The 18,852-nt window shown below is 40.0% G+C and overlaps 1 protein-coding gene across 1 annotated transcript; it reads right to left on the reverse strand.

Annotated features, from left to right (window-relative positions):
* Positions 1 to 1,397: 1,397 nt before the first annotated feature.
* On the reverse strand, positions 1,398 to 17,771 carry LOC145453185 (hypoxia up-regulated protein 1-like). Its single transcript, XM_080331162.1, has 26 exons — positions 17,613 to 17,771; positions 17,259 to 17,352; positions 17,019 to 17,097; positions 15,877 to 16,022; positions 15,001 to 15,086; positions 14,445 to 14,573; positions 12,813 to 12,917; positions 12,615 to 12,736; positions 12,432 to 12,557; positions 12,235 to 12,369; positions 12,081 to 12,163; positions 10,617 to 10,749; positions 10,443 to 10,561; positions 9,945 to 10,013; positions 9,735 to 9,882; positions 8,635 to 8,728; positions 8,519 to 8,575; positions 6,928 to 7,077; positions 6,384 to 6,516; positions 6,220 to 6,322; positions 5,395 to 5,502; positions 4,348 to 4,566; positions 3,632 to 3,739; positions 3,490 to 3,565; positions 2,952 to 3,053; positions 1,398 to 2,205 (listed from the first exon to the last, which is right to left on the reverse strand). The coding sequence occupies exons 1-26, from the start codon at positions 17,665 to 17,667 to the stop codon at positions 2,090 to 2,092; spliced, it is 2,895 nt and encodes a 964-aa protein (XP_080187288.1). The 5' UTR covers positions 17,668 to 17,771; the 3' UTR covers positions 1,398 to 2,089.
* Positions 17,772 to 18,852: the final 1,081 nt, after the last annotated feature.

Here is an 18,852-nt window from a genome sequence, read left to right on the forward strand (position 1 = left end):
GGACGTATGAACAATGAACATGCGACATTACTGCATGCGACACTTCGGCATGCGACACATGAGCATGTGGGTTAAATTACGGGTTAGGTTAGGGTTGGATTGGATTTATGGTTTGGTTAGGGTTTAGTTTACGATATTAAGGGTTAATTTCAGGATCAAGTTCTAGGTTAGGGTAAGTTTTTGGGTTATACAGTCACATGCTGAAGTGACGCATGCTGATGTGTCTCATGCTGAAATGTCGTTTTCATTGTGTCGCATGCTCATTGCTCATATGTCGGGCAACCGTAGAGCATACCCAGTGCCCACATTCCAGTCGAATTGTAACCAGCTTCAGCAGAATGAACAGTAGCCTAGTCAGCCCGCAAGTTGACCAGAACTGACATATCAACCTCGTCCACCGTTATCTTCTATTGCTGTTTCGACTACCATGGTCATTACACCAGGCCGACTATTTATCCTGATTCCTAACCTGCCGACCTGTAGCACGGTCCTCTTTCGTTCGTTCTATATCTAGGCTTCTAGATCAGTAAGTGCAGTGGTGGCCCTACGAACGGGGGGGGGGGGGGAGGGGCGAGACTTACCGGGGGGGGGGGGCTATAAGTATCTATCCGTCCCCCGCCCCCAGACCCCTCTTCCGCATCGGTTATTATTATCTATCTTTCACCACCGCAAAGGTTTGCCCAGGTGCTGGGTTCGGCCATGTCTATTTTACATGTGTGCAAGGATATACTACATCAAAACCAAGTAATTCTACCGCATGCAGAGACGTGATGATTATCGGGATACGGGACTTTTCTAACAAATGCAGTGATTTGATGATGATTGACACATCTGTACGGAATCATATTCTTGCTTGGTGCACGGATTTGCATGTTTATTCGTCATTCTCCTTGAAAAAAGCGCAAAATCCAAATAGGGGGGCCCCCGCCCACCCCAAAAGCCACCACTGAGTAAGTGATAGTCTTATACTTTTCATTCATTGTCCACTGTCCATGCCCCCTCTGTACATCGCCTCGGCCAGCCGAGTGTCTGATCTCAAAGACTACTCCCAAAGTCGTTTCGAAGCCTTCCTAACTTTTCATGGTATCGTGATCTTGGTGTTTTTGAAAGCATGGAAGTAATAATATCCCATCTATTGTATAATGTATACATATTCAAGTGGACCCGGCTATCTTCGGCTGACACTCGTAAGCCGTAATCGTCAGCAACTAGTTGACCCTGACGACTGTGAGCCAAATATATTGTGGTTAATTTTAATGTGACCATATTATTCAATTGCATATTCAAGTTGTGCACCTCCCAAGAGTCTCTTAAAGGCGGATGGTCTGCCGGTCTATCGCCACACTGACATAAGCTTATTAACTCGGAAGTTCTGGCGAGACGAGAAACCACCACGATTTCAAGAAGGTATATGCTCCTTTGCAAGACGGACGAACACACATTTATAAGTGTACCACCGCAACCAATCTTCATGGCGACAACAGTATCACAAAGCCGTCAAATTTCGCCGGAAACAGGTCGGAATCACAGGACAAGTTCAGCGTTCTCGTAAATTATTTCAATTCTAATTGTCAAAGAGCCCATATCGGACTGAACGATAGTCTATTGCGCACATGATAAATCTGCACTGACGGGAACAAAAACCACCGAATTCACAAGAGGCCCGACGTCTGATCGTTCACGTTCACGAGCAGACTTGGACAACCAGATAATTTTAGTCGTCAGAATAGAATAATATCGATGTTCCCGTAAATGCTAGAGGAGAAAGTGTATCGTGCGAAAAGAAGTCTGATTTGACATGAATTGAATTTTTGTTGTATATCTTTCCGATATTGAACGAAATCTTGCTTGAAGTTTTTGCGAATTAAGTAATTGTAATTCGGAAAAACAAAAAATTTTCTAGTTATCCGACTCTGCCCACGAGTCGTGAAACTGCATTCAGATCGGCCACAAACACAATGACACTCAGATAGAAATATTGTAAGCCATCAAAAATGATATATCTATAAAACAGAACTCCTGGCGTCCTATCCTCGAGTCCGAGACAAAGTCGGTGAATTGCCTATCTCAAAAACAAAACGCATGGCCGTTATAACTCTTGTTTTGGTGGGTCGGTGGTGGTTTCATCTGTCGTCTCTTCTTTTTCTGCCGTTGCCTCTTCTGCTGTTTCCGTCGTCTCTTCTGTTTTTTCTTCTTCCGAATGTTCTGAGAGTCGAGATAATAGTTTTCGACATCTAGCTTAATTTAATGCTTGACACTGACTTGTCAGTGATGGTCAAAGTAGTCAGAATCGCTGCTCAATTACAAGTAGAAGTGACACAGTCAATTTTCACTGAATCATAACTTACAAATAGAACTAGAGACTGCAACAGGGTTGTAATCAAGTCACAAGTCAATTTGACTTCTATAGTTTTGACTCGAGTCATTTTCAATTCACCACCGAGTCAAATTCGAGTCCAAGTCATAGTGTTCACTGTTCAGTATCGAGTTCAAGTCAGGTTCAACTGACTTCTATGAAACTCTTTTGGGCGATATCGAAGGCCTCGAATTCATAATATAGACATTTTTCTCACTCTAAACATGTTCATCCAAACAGATAAAAGACAGTTTCTGGACCTATGGTACAATTATTAGCCCTGATATCTACCAAACTTGAATATGTCATAAAATATGCCGAGGCACATGACTTGGTCGAGTCATGCGCGACGACTCGAGCACAGGTCAAGTCGATACAAAAAGTGTCAGAAGTCGGGTAGAGTCATTTCCCTATTTCAGAAAATGACTCGAGTCAAGTCATCACAACCCTGGACTGCAGTACTCGAAATGCGTAACAACTTAAGAACGTGGCGCAAACAGACAATCCTTCATGCGTGCTCTGTTGCCGATTGATCGGCTGCAGTTATTATTATTATCAGACAGAAAATCAGTCATCGAAAAACTAGCAGGCCTACCCGTGGTCGGTTCCTCCGTGACATCGGGCGAAGGTGTGACAGATTCCTTTTCTTCCTCGGGGGTTTCAACTGTTTTTGTCCCATTGGTGGCGGATTCACCAGCTGAAAAATAATTGTATTTAGTCAAAATCGAGCCATCTTGGGATATTCATTCCAACTGCTGACAAAGTTTAGAGTGCTAGTACTAACTAGAATGACAGCTACGGTTTTTTCCTAGTTAGATTAGAATTAAAATGGCTAAATCTGAATTAAAAGGAAAAGGAAAAATTTTCAGCTTCTCCAACTTTGATTAAAATTACACAACATATGCAGTTTTTTCCATATTAGAGCATAATCAGACTGAATTTACGAATTTACGTCAAACGTATGTACACAGTTTACACTAAGCTTTGATGGTTTCGCACAATACATTTCTCCTGCAGCATTTTCAGGAAAACCAGAAAATTAGAAAAAATAATGAGTGCATAGAAACATTTCACAGATTAGATTAGAACTAGATTACCGGCATTTCACCCCAACCATTGTAATTGCAACAAACCTGATTCGGTCGAATTTGACTTCTTGGGCGGTGGTTTTGGCTTCGCCGTTCTTGCTTTGTTGAGCAAATACTGGATCTGCGAAATCGAATTTTTTTTGTTAAAACAACGTGAATTCAATCCTGGGTATTTCATAATAATTGCCTCCCGGTTCAGGCCTCCCATCTTGGTTTTCAGGTCGTCCGGTTTCAAAATGTTGTTGGAATGACTCTCGATCGCACGCTGCTTTTTCAAGGTTTCATTTTTCCACGTCTGGCAAAAAAGGTTATAGAAAATTCACAAAAACTACAGCTGATGATTTCGGGTTGGTATGATCACACTTTGAAAGAAATTTTGGTATCGGCAATTAGAGGTAAAAAATCTGTGATGACTGTCCAGTTTCAAGTTAAAGTCTTGTTAGAGCCACGTTTTACAACTCAGCATGGTGGTATCGAATTCTTCGCATTCATAATATTTGCGAATAATTGCAATGACTGGTCAGTTCAGTTAAATCTTATTAAACTCCAATTTTACAACTCTGCATGGTCGGATTGAATGTATCACATTCATAATATACTAATTTTCCTCGCTTTTAACAGTTTCTGGTCGCTTTTTCAAGTACCAATACTAATAGACAAAAGACTTGACTATTCTTCGAAATTACAATGAAATGTGGGTTTTGGCAGTCTGAGTTTTGAGTCATATGACATGGTTCGAGTCATGCGGAATGACTCAAGTACAAGTCGTGTCAACACACAGATTGACTGTGTCGAGTAAAGTTATTTTCGGCATCTTGATAAATGAATCGAGTCAATAAAAAAACATGACTGAAGTCATAACAGCCCTGCTTTAAACTAGACCGAATTTATCGAACAACTCACCACGCTCTCGTTATACAGTTTCTTGAGCACGTTGATTTCGACCTCCGTATAGATCTGTTTGTCCTCGGGCAAGGCTTCGATGGCGTTTATGAAATGCGAGGTGTAATTGAACATAGTTTCCATCTCGGCCAACAGCGGCTCCACATCTCTTCTCTCTTTGACCCGAAGCAGCCAAGGCCTGGCCAGCTTTTTCAATTCCGTCAATTTTTCTTTGTACACCTGAAAGACAGATAGCTTCAACATAGTCGGACAAATGGAAAATTTGCAGCTTTTCCGAATTGTTGTCGAATTAGACTTACAGCCACGGTTTTAACCAAATTAGATAAGAATGAGAATGATTGCATTTGCAAAAACTTAGAAATTGAATTAATTCACGAGTTAGAAAGAATATATAATTCAAAGTTCTCTTCATATCGATTCAGGATTGATATTCACAAGCATGAGAATGGCAAACTAGGACTACTCCCTTTCCAAAACTGACAACGTTTTAAAAATCCTCGACTAACTAATACACAATTGAATAGTATATTAATTGAAATGAGCCCGAATATTTTTGGCTGACACTCGTCAGGGGTAATACACAGCTAACTGACAGTCCGAACTACTTAATTGCAAATGAGCTGACAAATATTACTAACAGAATCTGCATTTCCAAAAGAAGGAGGTTTGGAGTTTGAAATGGAAAGGTTTTGACCCTCTAAAACCCACCTGCTATTAGTAGTGATGACTCTGAGCTAGCAATGGCTGTAAGAACATTGAACATCGACACGTTTTCCTAGTTATTCTACAACTAAATTTGAACTGGAATTACTCACTTTTCAAAATCAGCAACCAAAGCTTGAACTAGAACTACGCAATTGGTAGTTTGTACAAATCTGTCATGCTTGGCTTGTTTTGCAAGTTGTCCCGTAGCATGGTTAGGAAAACCAGAAGTCAGAATAGAATGAAGAGCATAGTAACATCTCAAATATTACATCACATATTGGTCTAATTACACAAACATATGTAATTGTCCAAGTTAGGTCTCAGAAGGTGCTGACAACAAACCTCTGGCGCGACTTCATCTTCTAGTTCAAACATCCAGTCGGAGGCTTCTCGGAGCGCTTTTGGGATTTCCTCCGCTTCTGTCGTATTCATGGCTTTCTCATAGTCTTCCTGTTGAAATCAAAAGAGAGGTTGAAGTGTAGTCCGCCATTGAAGTTTGCGAAATACCCAGACATGATGTAAAAGTAGCCGAAGTTGCTACTAATTTAGAAGTACAGGTAACAATGGAAATTTCTGCACAATCACGAGTAGCAATTTCCAAGACACGACAAAACTGCCAGGAGTAGATATTGAGAGCTCTGAAAGGTACTCAAGTAGCCTGAAAATGGACATTACGGCTGTTCAAAAATAACTTTTTTTCTTCCTATTTTACTGGCGTCTTCTTAAAATTGGTAGGCTACAAAAAACACTGCACACCAAGTTTGGTTCAATTCGAACCTACAGAGGCATTGCTACATAAAAAAAGTTTCGAATTTATTTAATAAAATTATATATAAATAATATTTTCCAAAATTTAACTGGCTACGTCATGAAATTGTTAAGTTGTCTGAAAAAAACAACAACGATTCACAACAAATTCGACTCGATTCACAACAAATTCGACTCAATTCCAACATAAACAGGTAGTCCTACCATAAAACTGCGTAAGTGGAGGTGTAGCAATTTCACCCACTCACTTTCTATAAGTAGTTTTACCTGAGAAACTGCTAAGTGGGAGTAGTTTGAAAACAGAAACCCCTCGAGTGAGCAGTGCAAGTATGCAAAATCTACTTGAGCACATTAAAAAAGTAGTAGCACCCCCATTAAAGACCAACTCTTTTCAAGTACCTGATAAGCCTTGTCTTGCTTGTCGTAAATGTATGACTCCAACGCGTTCATGGCCTCCTCTCGAGCCACTTTGAGAGCGTCCACCTCGGCTAGAGCTTGCAGTCTGAATAACACACATTATCTTGTAACATTCACGGTTGATTCACGCAGTCAAAAAGTAGAACCTTTCTTTCGAAAGCTCCGTTACTTCGGACGAATGTTCTAGAAAATCGAGTCTATCTTCTGTTCTGTTGATGGTGAGCGAGATCTTCAATTTTTTTGGCTTTTTCGGTTTGGTCTCGGTAGCGTTGGCGATGGCTGAGAAATATCCATCATATTATATAATTGAATAATATATTCGTATTAAAGAGAGACTCATCAAGGATGATCGTCAGCAACTAGTAGAGAATTGGAAAGAACATTGTACATCACCCATCCTATCACCGGCATGAAAATTTGAATTATCGAAGCGAGCTCAGTGTACTATTTTTAGATTATACGAATTAAGCACAAGCCTACAATCTTAGTTGTCCAATTTGACTGAATTATGGCGAAGTGACGGTAATCTAATGCTAATTCGATGTGTGAAATGTTCCCTTGCTCCAATTCTAGTTCTAATCTAATCTAATTAGTGTCAGCCGAAAATATTCGGGTTCATTTCAATACAAATATATTATTCAATTGTATACTGGCATGCTCAAACTCAAAGAGTAATTCAAATAAACTTACTGTCATTTTTCTCTAAAGTCTCTGGTTTTGGGTCCGCTTTCTCTTTCGTCTTCTCCTCGGCAGTTTCATTTTCCGGTTCCTTTTTCTCGTCGGACGCTTTTTCTTCTTGTTTTTCGCTGCCAGATTCCTCTTTTGCCGCGTCTGGTTCAGCTGCGACCGATTCAAAGTTAACATCGCAATCAAATCTCATCTAATGGTTGCCCGACATTTGAACCAAAGACTTTTTAACCCCATTAGTTTTTTCAACTTGAATTGAAATTCTGGGGTTCGAGTTGGGGTCGATCAGTGTTGTAACCAAGTAACGAGGTTCCGAGTCACAAGTAAATTTTACCTTGATAATTTTGACTCGCCTCAAGTCATGGTGCAACGGGTCTATTTCTCAAGTATCGGTCCTGACGTGCGAGACTTGAATAAGTCATATATAGCGTCTCGAGTCATTATTATGACTTAGTCGAGTGAGAAAAATGAGTATATTACAGGGTTGTGATGACGCAAGTAATGACTTGAGTCGCAATTTTTCGATGACTCGACTTGACTCGAGTCATTTCTTCAAATGAATAAAATGACTCGACCCAAGTCGTATGTCTCGAGACTAGGACGGCCAGGACACACATTTCATTGCAGCTTCGAATAGTAAATTTATTACATTATTGGTGTTCCGGTCCTGATACTCGGAAAATAGGGCCAGAAACTGTTAAGACTGAGGAAAATTACTATACTCTGAATACGAGCCATTCTATATCACTCGTGCAGAGTTGAAAAAGTGGGTTAAACCAGATTGAATTGAAAACTGAATAGTGAACATAATGACTCGGACTGACTCGATGTTGATCTGAAAATGACTCGAGTCATGAGACCGACTTGTGACTCGAAACCTCGTGACTTGGTTACAACTAGAGGTCGACCGATATTGATTTTTACAAGCCGATACTGATATTAACATGGAAGGAGCAGAGAACAATTCCACCAAAAATATTGTATATTAGGCAAGATGGCACTTGTACATGCCACAGAAAGCTAAACCACAAACGAGAAAACTGAAATTGAAAAGAATTATTTCTTAATTGTGCACATTCGATGAAATTTGGGACAACCCAAAAAGCAAAATATGATACAGAATTGCAGATTAGTCCAGAAAAGGTTGATTGTAATGCAGGAAGAATTGTTTCTCTGCATGCTCACCCAGCTAAACTCGTCCTGCAAGGGTAAATCTGTCACATATCGCCCTTTACGTCGTCGATTTCTTGAGATTGAGAACACGGAGCATTGAATTTCCGAAATTTTTGAATTTTTTTAAATATAAAATATCGGCCGCGATATCGGCCTTCATAGGCTGATATTGATAATCGGGAAAGGTCTATATACCGGCCTCGATAATCGGCCGACCTCTAGTTTCAACCCTGGTATATTATGAATCCGAGACCTTCGACATAACCCAAGTGCTTCAAAAAGTGAGTTGAACCTGACATAAACTCGATGACGAACAGTAAACAGTATGGCTCGGGCTCGAACTCGAGTCTCAAGAGTCAAGACTATGACTCGGTACAACCATGCACGACAGCGACAGACAAGAACATTAACGACTCATCACCTTCTTTCGCAGCCTCCTCGCTTCCGCTGAATATGTTGGAAAAGCTGTTTTTCAGTTCTGAACAAATCAAAGCCTCATTTCACGACTGTTGAAAATCATAAGAGCAGGTCCCTTACTTTCCAACGTGGAGGCTTCGTCTTCGCTAAGTGGTGGTTCTTCTTCTTCTGCAGCAGTGGCGTTTGTGGCGTTGGTTTCAAAAACCGCTTCGACCTGAATAGAATTTCAAATAGTATCGGTAGATGCAGACAGACAAGTGCTGTAGCTTTTATGGAAGCAGACGTCTTCAGTAAAGGAGCACCACTACTTTATTACGAGTACTCAAGAAGTGATTGTGTGTCATTGGCCGGGTTGTGATCAAGCCACAAGCCTCCGAGTCGCAAGTCAATCACACTTTTACAGTTTTGACTCGAGTCAAGTCGAGTCATTTCAATTCACCACCGAGTCAAGTCGCGAGCAGAAGATCGAGTTCCAGTCATAGTGACTCGAATACGAGTCCAAGTCATTGCAATGACTGTTCAGTTCAGTTAAAATCTTATTAAACTCAAATTTTACAACTCTGCATGATAGGATTGAATGTATCACATTCATAATACACTAATTATAATCACTTTTAGCAGTTTCTGGTCGCATTTTCAAGTACCAGTACCAACAGACAAAATACCAATAGCATGGTGACTTTAGTATTCTTCGAAATTACAATAAAGTGACGGTCTTGGCGGTCCGAGTCTCTCGTCATACGACCTGTTTCGAGTCTTGCACAATGACTCGATTACAAGTTGAGCCATTTTCCGTATTTTGAGGAAATGACTCGAGTCAAGTCGAGTTAACAAAAAATCGCGAATTGAGTCGTTACAACTCTGGTCATTGGATTACATGCACTTCAACAGTTTTTTTTAGCAAAACAGCTATTTACTTTTTGCATTTCGAATTTGGCCGGTAGCTTCTCTAGAAGCAGAACACGGTCAGTAATTAAATAATTATACTTCTTTAGAGTGCTGAGGTTGATTTTGTTCACTTGCAGCGCCCACACAAGTGGTTCTGTTTTTAGGCTGCCTCCATTTCCAGTTGTACAGTTTTGTTCGGGGAAAGCAGTAATCTCCATCGTCATTTCTTGTTTTCCAGAAAATGCTACAGAGAACTCCATAGTGAAAAATGCACCGAGTTTTCTGTACATACATCTACCATTCTCATACTTATGAAAATAAACTCTACTCACCTCTTCCAAGTTCAATATTCCGTCGGCGTCCATCCTGAAATGAGCTTTGATACCTTTAGACTCTGTGTCGTTCTTGTTGCCATGCGTTTCGTACGCCACGTCCACTCCTTGAAGACTGACTTTTGTCAGGTTCTTGGTCCCGAAAATGCTAAAATATACAAGATACTTGGAAAAGATGATCAAAAATTCATGGTGTACGTTGAAACCAACCTCATTTGATCCGATGAGAGGAACTTTAGATCTCCGTAACTGACGTAAAAATTGAAATCGTTGTAGAATCTGAAAATATGCCATCATTAAGAGCTAGACTGATATCGGATTTTCTAACCGATACCGATAACTAGCACCGTAAACCCCGATTTATTCAGCCGAAATTCAAAAGATATCTCGCTTAAGGCGCATTTCCAAAACTTCACTGCATTTGAATAGTTTTACGGTGATTGCTACGCTTGGCCATGAAATAAACTAGAAAAGCTGCATTTGAACGCCTGTAAGCCATGAGATATAGATCAATACTCCCAGTTTAGCACTCCCATGTTATAGTTCTGAGTGCTACCTGCTACCATGCTGTAACGTCACGAAAATTGCTCACATCTTTCACCCGACATAGTTATTTCATTGAAAGTTTGAAATCAACTCTATATTGCCGGAATCGGTGGAGTTTAAGTCATAATATAAGGTCTTGCCCAAAAAAGTGTTCTAACAAACCTATTGAAAGTAATAACTTTTCTTTGAGGGTATGGATTATTTCTTTGAAACAAAGTTTTTTTGATGTTCTTCGTAGTCGTGGTACCGTTATCATGAGTCGTCACGCGATCGAAAGCGACCTGAAAGAGGAAATTCTTCTAACCACAGACCAAAAATCACTTTCAACGATCTTACATCTATGGGATAAGTCGCACCAGCCTTGACGTGAAACGTTTTCACCCGAAACGCTTTGGAACGCGCGGCCGCTTCGTAGGAGGCACCAAGTGCTGGAGCTTCGTCTGCGTTCAAGCTTTTGCCGAGTGCCGATCTGAAAATCAATGTATGGAGTTGAAAGAAACTGTTACGTTAAGGAAAATGAAGATGAATTTGTGCCATTCTAATGACTAGCGTGCCAAAACAGTATGAAAGATGTGAAAAGTTCAAATATATACATAAAGAATACCACAAAGAACATAACGCCAGTTTTACATCACAACAAAGATGATTCGTTATTTTATCGAACTTTGTGAAAATGCTGCAGGTTGATCACGACTTCACAGATACGTCATGTCAATGACAACGACAATATAATTTCAGTAAGAAATCATCTCTCACTATTCGACTCATTAGAACAGTGGTTCTCAACCTTTTTGTCTTCGCGGACCCCTTTCGGGCTGTCACGGACCCCCACGAAGTTTTAGTTCAAATTTAGCTCGCTTATCGTCGTCAGTCTTGTGCAAATGATAACTGTGGGGTTAGTGAAATGAACAGCATCGAAATGACTTTTCTTGAAAACAAGATCATATACTATTCATGTAGAAATTGGGTTGACTATTATTTCAAAGCGAATTCTGAATTTCTTGAACTAGGTGGTCGTGTCTTGAAAATCCGCCCCTTCGATTTGATATGAACGACTGCCGAAAATCCATTCCCACAAATATAGGTGGTGGCGAATGTAATCATAACAACATTTGAGTATGATCGCAACAAATATGGAACCAAAATTGACGAACAAATTTCTTCAATGAACATATGACGTCAAGCCTGGTCATTTCTATCTAGCAGCTTATCTTGAAGTTATTATGGAGAAAGTGGTTGTGTATATCACAGGAGAAATGAATTTTTGTAAAGAATTCGAAGTCACCGGAATTGACCTTACTCATCCAACTTTTTTTCCACAATCCCTACCAAAACATCTCGAAACAGAAAAATGTCTGTATCAGTAGGCTATTGGAAATTTAGCAATTAATATGAGTCTACGCAGTAGGATATTTCATCTCAGATGGCCATGCTGTCGATGTGAGCTCTGGAGTTTCACTAGTAATGAAGCGAAACTGCCTCGTGATTTCCGAATTTAAATAATACAAAATAGGTTATCAACTATTTTGAGGCTTTGCGGACCTCCAGGGGTCCGCGAAACCCCCGGTTGAGAAGCACTGCATTAGAATTAATAATTGAATCACTGCGCCCAGCCCTACTAATGACGCTGCGTTTAAAATAGTTTGATCATTCACTTTATTTTGATATTAGAAAAACAGGTGTGACCACTTTTCGCAGTAGCTTCAAACCACCCATTTTTGTGTAGGGTGTTCTCTTTGGCAACTAGGTGCTTACCAGCAGTGCATTGGCATGATGCAAAAGTTCATAAAATAAACTCACAATCCCGTCTCTGCCAACAGCATTTCTTGCACTTTTGGAACTCTGGTTCCACCACCGACCAATATGACTTTGCTGACGGAATCCTGCAGTTTTCGATTGAAAATGTCTCAAAATCACAACTATTATGGCTTTTTCTGCAGCCGACATCACTAACCATCGTGATGGAGGCAGACAGAAGAGATTCCTGCAGAGGTTTCGCGACGCGTGGCCACAGATCACTGCACAATTCTTCGAGTGTTTCGCGCGATACTCTCGTTGAGAAATCTTCATCGTCGATAAGCGATTCCACCTAAGTAAGACGCTTTTTAAACTTAGGCAAGCCACATTACTGACCAACTTCAGTCAACACACCCTTGCGTTATGTTCGGCGTTCGCGCTCAGAACCAATTTCAATCTTCGCGCTTCTTTCAGCAATTTTGCCATTGCTTTTGGGCTTGTGCGAACATCGCTCTTGGTCTTCTTTTTAGCGTCAAATTCCTGAGCCAGAATCAACGTATTCAGACAGCTGCAACACACGGTGGCCGTACTCTATACCTTGATCAAATGTTCACGGAGCCGGAATTCAATTTCCGATCCTCCCAGAGTCCGATCGAATCCGACCCCTTTTATGGATAGTTGTGGGTCCGTGATCCCGTTCACTTTGACAATTTCGTATGCTGGAAAGATGGATGTGATTGCCAATAACTCTTACCGGTGGACCATCGCGTATTGCAAAAAAATGTGAATACGTACCCACTACGGCAGCAGTTGTACTCGTCGCCCCCATATCGTAAAATAAAATGTACGTAGCGGAAGCGTTGATATCATTTCTTCTAAACACGCCATAGTTCAAGGCAGCTGCAAAGAAAATTGCAAAGTAGATAACATAAACTGATAAGATTCTTGGACAGAGTTGTACTGACTCGAGTCAATACTCGACTCATGATTTTTTTAGCGACTCGACTTGAGTCATTTTCGGCTGACATATTATCACTGGCAATCGTCAGGAAATAGTAGCGAATTCAGGACAGTATTGTAAATCAACAGCGGTATCTTAAAATATTAGGTCACAGGCACGGAATGCTTATGCGTACGGATGGCATAAGCTTGATGTATTTCTGTTAACAATGTAGGCCTAATGAATCTAATTACTGGTCTTCTTGAAATTGCCAGAGGAGAACTGTATGCTTCGAAACAAGCCATGCTTGCTGTAAAGACATCGGACATTCTTTTGCTTATGGGAATGGGGTCTGATATGATCCGCACTTGATTGAATACACAAGTTTTCTTGCGAATTCAGTAGGGGAGAGGAGGCCAAGATGAGACACGGGGCAAGATGAGACATGCAATTTTTTCATAGAAAAATTTGCTGATGGACAGATTCCTTCAACTATGTTGTTCCCATAATGCCATTCCATAGTCCTACCATATTAACCAGGCAAACAGATTTGAGGTTGGGCAGAAAACTGCCAAAAACTATATTTTCATAGCCTATGTCAGTTATGTGAATTCATGTTTGTAAGGGCATACCTATCATAGTACTTAATATTATAAAACAAGAATGCTGGAGCTGGTTGAGTGCAATATTAGCAGTGTAATCATGCGCTTACATCTGAAAAGTAACGGACAGAAATTTTTTCATTCCAATTTATATGTAAATTTAGGTATGGGAGTAAGATGAGACAAAATCATGGGGGTAAGATGAGACATGGGTATCAGAGGGCTTTTCTATTGAAGGCCTCGGAAGATTAAAAATTTACTGTTGAAGGCACACAAAATGTATTATTTATCTAGTAGTTTACCAGATGTGACATTACAAGACAAAATGATAACGAAACTCTTATCTCATGGTTAATTGGTTTTCGATGTCATTTATATTTGTATATGATTATCCAATTCTTTTTAAAAATGAATTATTTCATGATTATTATATTTTATTCACAATGTTGCTGGTTGATTCATCATTTGGGATGAATTGGTGGTGTAATGAGCATAAATTGCTTGGTGTCTCATCTTAAACACAGTCTTTCTCATCTTACCCTCACCTGGGGGTAAGTTGAGACATTTGAGCAAGGATTTTTGAGGGCCAAGAAATTCATCAGTATGTTGTTCAATATAACTCAAGCCATCGTCATAGAAAGTAGAGATCACAGGCTTTCCATTGGTACCAAAATTAATCCTCAGAAGGCATTACTCTTTGAGTGGCCTTGAATTATCAGAAAAGTGTCTCATCTTGGCCTCCTCTCCCCTAATTCTAATCTAATTTTGAAAAACTGTCGCTATAATTCTAAGTCTAATCTAACATTGAAAGTCGAACATTTTCTAGCTATCCAACTCTAGCTCGATATATTTAAATCAAAATCGAGCCACAATGGAAATTCTCACCTGCGGTGGAGACGTCCATGATTTGAGAGGAGGGCAAACCCGCCAGGTTGGCAGCGTATAAAAGCATAGAGCGTTCGGCTTGATTGAAGTAAACCGGCACAGTGATAATAGTGGAATCCACGGATTGTTCTGGAATGAGGATATAAAGTGGGAGTTTTAGTCAAGGATTGGATGCATGGAGATTATCATTGTTGCTATTTAACAATTATTAAATCGCCTGAATGCCAGGTTAGGAACCACGGAATCAAACAGGGTTGTAATGACTTGAGTCAAGTTGAACATGGCCGGAACTGGAAACTGAACACAATTACTTGGACTTGTCTCGGTGGTGAATTGAGAATGTCTCGGCTTGATTCGAGTCAAAACTATAAAAGTGAGATTGCCTTGTGACTCTGAACCTTGGAACAGCCTTTGAACTAAAACTCTTCAAGCCCTGTTGTCAAATCGACCATCGATCAGTCAGGAGTGACGAGATATGGCATTGATTAAAAATGAAACATGACAATGAAAGTAGTCAATAAACAGTACAAGAAAACAAATTAGCAAAAATACGTACGCGCATATTCTTCTGCCAACGATTTAGAGTAGTTCAAAGTCATAGCCAATAATTCTTCGGGTGAATAAATAGTGTTTTCGTCATGCCTGAAATATATTTCGATTGTTGTTAGTTAAAGGTTCCGAACAAGCTACAAACAAGCTACTGATCCAGTCAGCTGATGGCCAAGATTACCAGACCACGATCTGACATATAAACCATGCCTATCGACACATCAGTCATTCATTTTCATCAGCGTTCGTTTTATGTAATCCATTTTTTATTCCCATCCAGTGTGGATGTCTCTTAACATCGCCTAGGCCCAGGTGGGTGTCTGATTTCAAAGACTACTCCAAATCGTTTCTACCTTTTCATTGTATCGCAGTTTTGTGGTGTTTTGAAATGATGAAAATTATTATTAAATTATACTGATAGTTACTGGTTTTTAAGTAGTTCTAGTTGTAAATTTTGAAAATTGAGTAGTTCTAGTTCTCACTTCGCCTTTTGAAAGTACTTAGTTGCCAAATAACTAGAAAACACATGTCATCGTGAATCTGTTGTGTGATGTTCTAGCAGCCATTGCTAGCTCAGAGTTATCACTACCAACAGTGGCGTAGCCAGGGGGCTGGGTTTTGACTAATCACATTTCAGTGTCGAAGCCCCTAACGGCCTAACCCATCACTAATGTCTATGTCAAGTATTTCTAAGCTAATTTGTGATTCCGTAGTTCGCTTCGGAATTGAATCTAATTGTGTTTCAGTTAGTTAGTTGTGGATTTCTAAAGGTCGTTATTCTAGTTCTTGTTACGATTCTCGTGCTAGTTGCACATTTTGAAAATACAGCAGTTTGTAATAGTGTGAAAGTTTTAATTGTTCATGTCCATTCGAAGTAAATCACCTGAATTGCACGTATCCCGTGACTGGGTCTTCCACTAGTTCATAGTAAGGATATCGCTTCTTATATTCCTGGACTATGGGATTGTCCATTTTCTTTGCGAGCAATTCCAGCATGTAGACGTAGGTGTTCTTTGGAAACCGAACACCCTGCGATTGGAAAAACGGGCTATGAATCAGCATCAATTTTGGATCTAGCGTATTTTCATATCCACGTCAGTAAAGTGCTCCCCATGACCACCCTGATTGGCGTTCTACGTGAATATCTCAAAGTGATTGGCGTTTCACATGATCATTAACCGTGTTCTCCACGAAACTCGATGTACGCACGTCGGAGATCCACATGTGTATAATTAGTTGAGGGTTGCGGCCAGACTTGTACAAACTTTAATAAAGTTGGTTGATGGTCGACTAACTACTAGTTATTTGAGTAGTTCTAGCTGTGCATTTAGAAAAGTAAGTAGTCATAGTTACAGTAGCTAGTTTTGAAAAATTAAAACTTCTAGTTCCAGTATCAAATCTTGAAAAGTGAGTAGTTCTAGTTCTACTAGACGGTTTTGAAAAGTAAATAGTTTTAGTTCTAGTAGCTAATTTTGAAAACTGAGTAGTCCTAGTTATAGTTGCTGGTTTTGAAAATCTTCTAGTTCTAATCTCAAATTTTGAAAAGTGAGCAGTTCTAGTTGTAGTTTTGAAAAGTGAGTAGTTCTAGCTCTAGTAGTTTTGAAAAGCGAGTAGTTCTAGTTATAGTTGCTAGCCTTCAAAAATGAAAAACTTGACTTTAGTTCTGGTTTCAAATTTTGAATAGTAATTTGTACTAGTTCTAGATGCTAGTTTTAAAAAGTGACTAATTCTAGTTCTAGTTCTAATAGCGAGTTTTGAAAAGTGAGTAATTCTAGTTTTAGTCGCTAGTTTTGCAATTCCAGTGGTTTATACAAGCCTGGTATATCATAGGAGCATTCCTAATCCCTACCTCAAACCCAATCGTACTACACCCCGACCCTAACCCCCATCACATATAACCATGCATATATCGAACTTCATGGCGAACAATGTTGTTGATCACATGAAAATCCACAAATTTTGAGATGTTCACAGCGAACACTAATTGCAGTGGACCATCAATATATTCTAAAACAAGCGACACACCTGCGCTACCGCTGCACTGCCGAATAAACGTTCCCCGTCTTTCAAGGCAACTGCGACTTCAGTTTTTCGTTTCGTTTCCCTGTACAAAATTATGTAAATATTGATGTCATGCCATTTCCGAAACGTACGGCCTAGGGCTTGGAGAAATTGGGAACCAGAGCGATTCGATTCAGAACCGAGTACTCGAACCATTGCGCCTGTCCCTACTCAGTAGAATAATAGGCAGTGAGTTCCACCCACTTGTTCAAAACGATCTCCATCGGAACTCCAGGCTTGACGATTGCAATTTTCATCCATTCGCTCCCGAGATCAACCGACATCACGGTGATGGAGTCTGAATTAAAGCGATTTGTTCAAAATAAAACATAATCCATGCGATGTATGGAACTTCAACATACAATTGAATAACATATATTGAAATAAACCCGAACGTTTCCGGGGTAATCGTCAGCAACTTGTAGAGAATTGGAAAGAACATTGTATATCAGCAATTGTATGCTGGTTCCTGACGATTGCCCCTGGCGAGTGTCAGCCGAAAACATTCAGGTTCATTTCTACATGAATACTATTCAAGTCCAGGCGACGTGCGCTTACCTGATTCTTGGAATAAAGCTCCCAGAAATAGCAGACATATTGGAAGATATTTCATCTTGCCACTTTGAACGGTCTTGACAGTGGATATAATACAATAACTTATCTATTCATAACCAAACGCTGCAAAAAATCCCACTCTTTGCAATATGACTCGGGCTATATCGACCACTGCTTGCACGTCAGTACACCAATGCATAGGCTAGGTGTAAGGACAAAGCATTACACAGGTTTATTTCATATGAATATATTATTTAATCACACAATGAAGTACTGCACCTACATTGGTCTATTCCTTTGTACGAACGTGAATTATTTCAATACTCAAAGCAAATTTTCAACTTTTGTAACTTTTGCCAGTAATCTAATTCTGATCTCAACTTGATTAAATGTTAAATGTTTCTATGCTCTCATTTTAATTGTAATCTAATTACTAGGTTTCCTGAAATTTCTACAGCAGAACTGTATCGTTCGAAACGAGCCAAGCTCGCAGTACAGACATTTGCCAGGGTTATTTTAATCTGATTTTGATAAAAATAACTATATAGTTCTAATTCTAATCCAAATTGGAAGAGCTGAAATTTTTCTGGTTGCCTAACTCTGGCAGCAATTGGCTATTTAACAACGCACGCGATTTCCATATCGACAGCAACACGTGAGCAATCGGAGCATAGAGGCAACACTTCGTCAAGGCCCACTCAAAATATACTGGATGGATGACACTTCAGGCGAGGCCCATATCGATACACACATACATACGACATTGGCCTACAAACATAGCCGGGAAATCGAAATCAGTGCTGCTGTGTGAGCAGGAAACTCGTAGTTTGTGTACGCAAAAAAATAACAAAGTATTATTAATTCGCGTCTGGCGCAAAAACAAGCACGCAAGCTACTTCCGGCATGGCCTGACTGGTTTAAGTAACTCTACACGCGGAATACAATACGGAAAACGGAGCGCGCGTACCACCCCGATTTCCTAACCGTCCGGTACCAGTTATTTCTTTCGCACTTACAGCTTTTGTTACTATATTCTGTGCAATATCTTGAGTTAGAAATAAGGAAACGTGTCATTTGCAGAGAAAACAATGTCGGAGTCGCGTGTGACTTCCGGGATTGATTGTGATTCTTTCTCACGCATCACGCATGATTGGCCAACGATAAAACTCGAGCGATATTTTGTTCGCGCTGCAGAAGCCGGGAAGTACTTTTTCGAACATCCCCTAAATTTTTACAACACCGT

The sequence above is a fragment of the Botryllus schlosseri genome, chromosome 13, assembly GCF_051294905.1.
Source record: "Botryllus schlosseri isolate E-star chromosome 13, Bs_hap1, whole genome shotgun sequence".
Classification (NCBI taxonomy): Eukaryota; Metazoa; Chordata; class Ascidiacea; order Stolidobranchia; family Styelidae; genus Botryllus; species Botryllus schlosseri.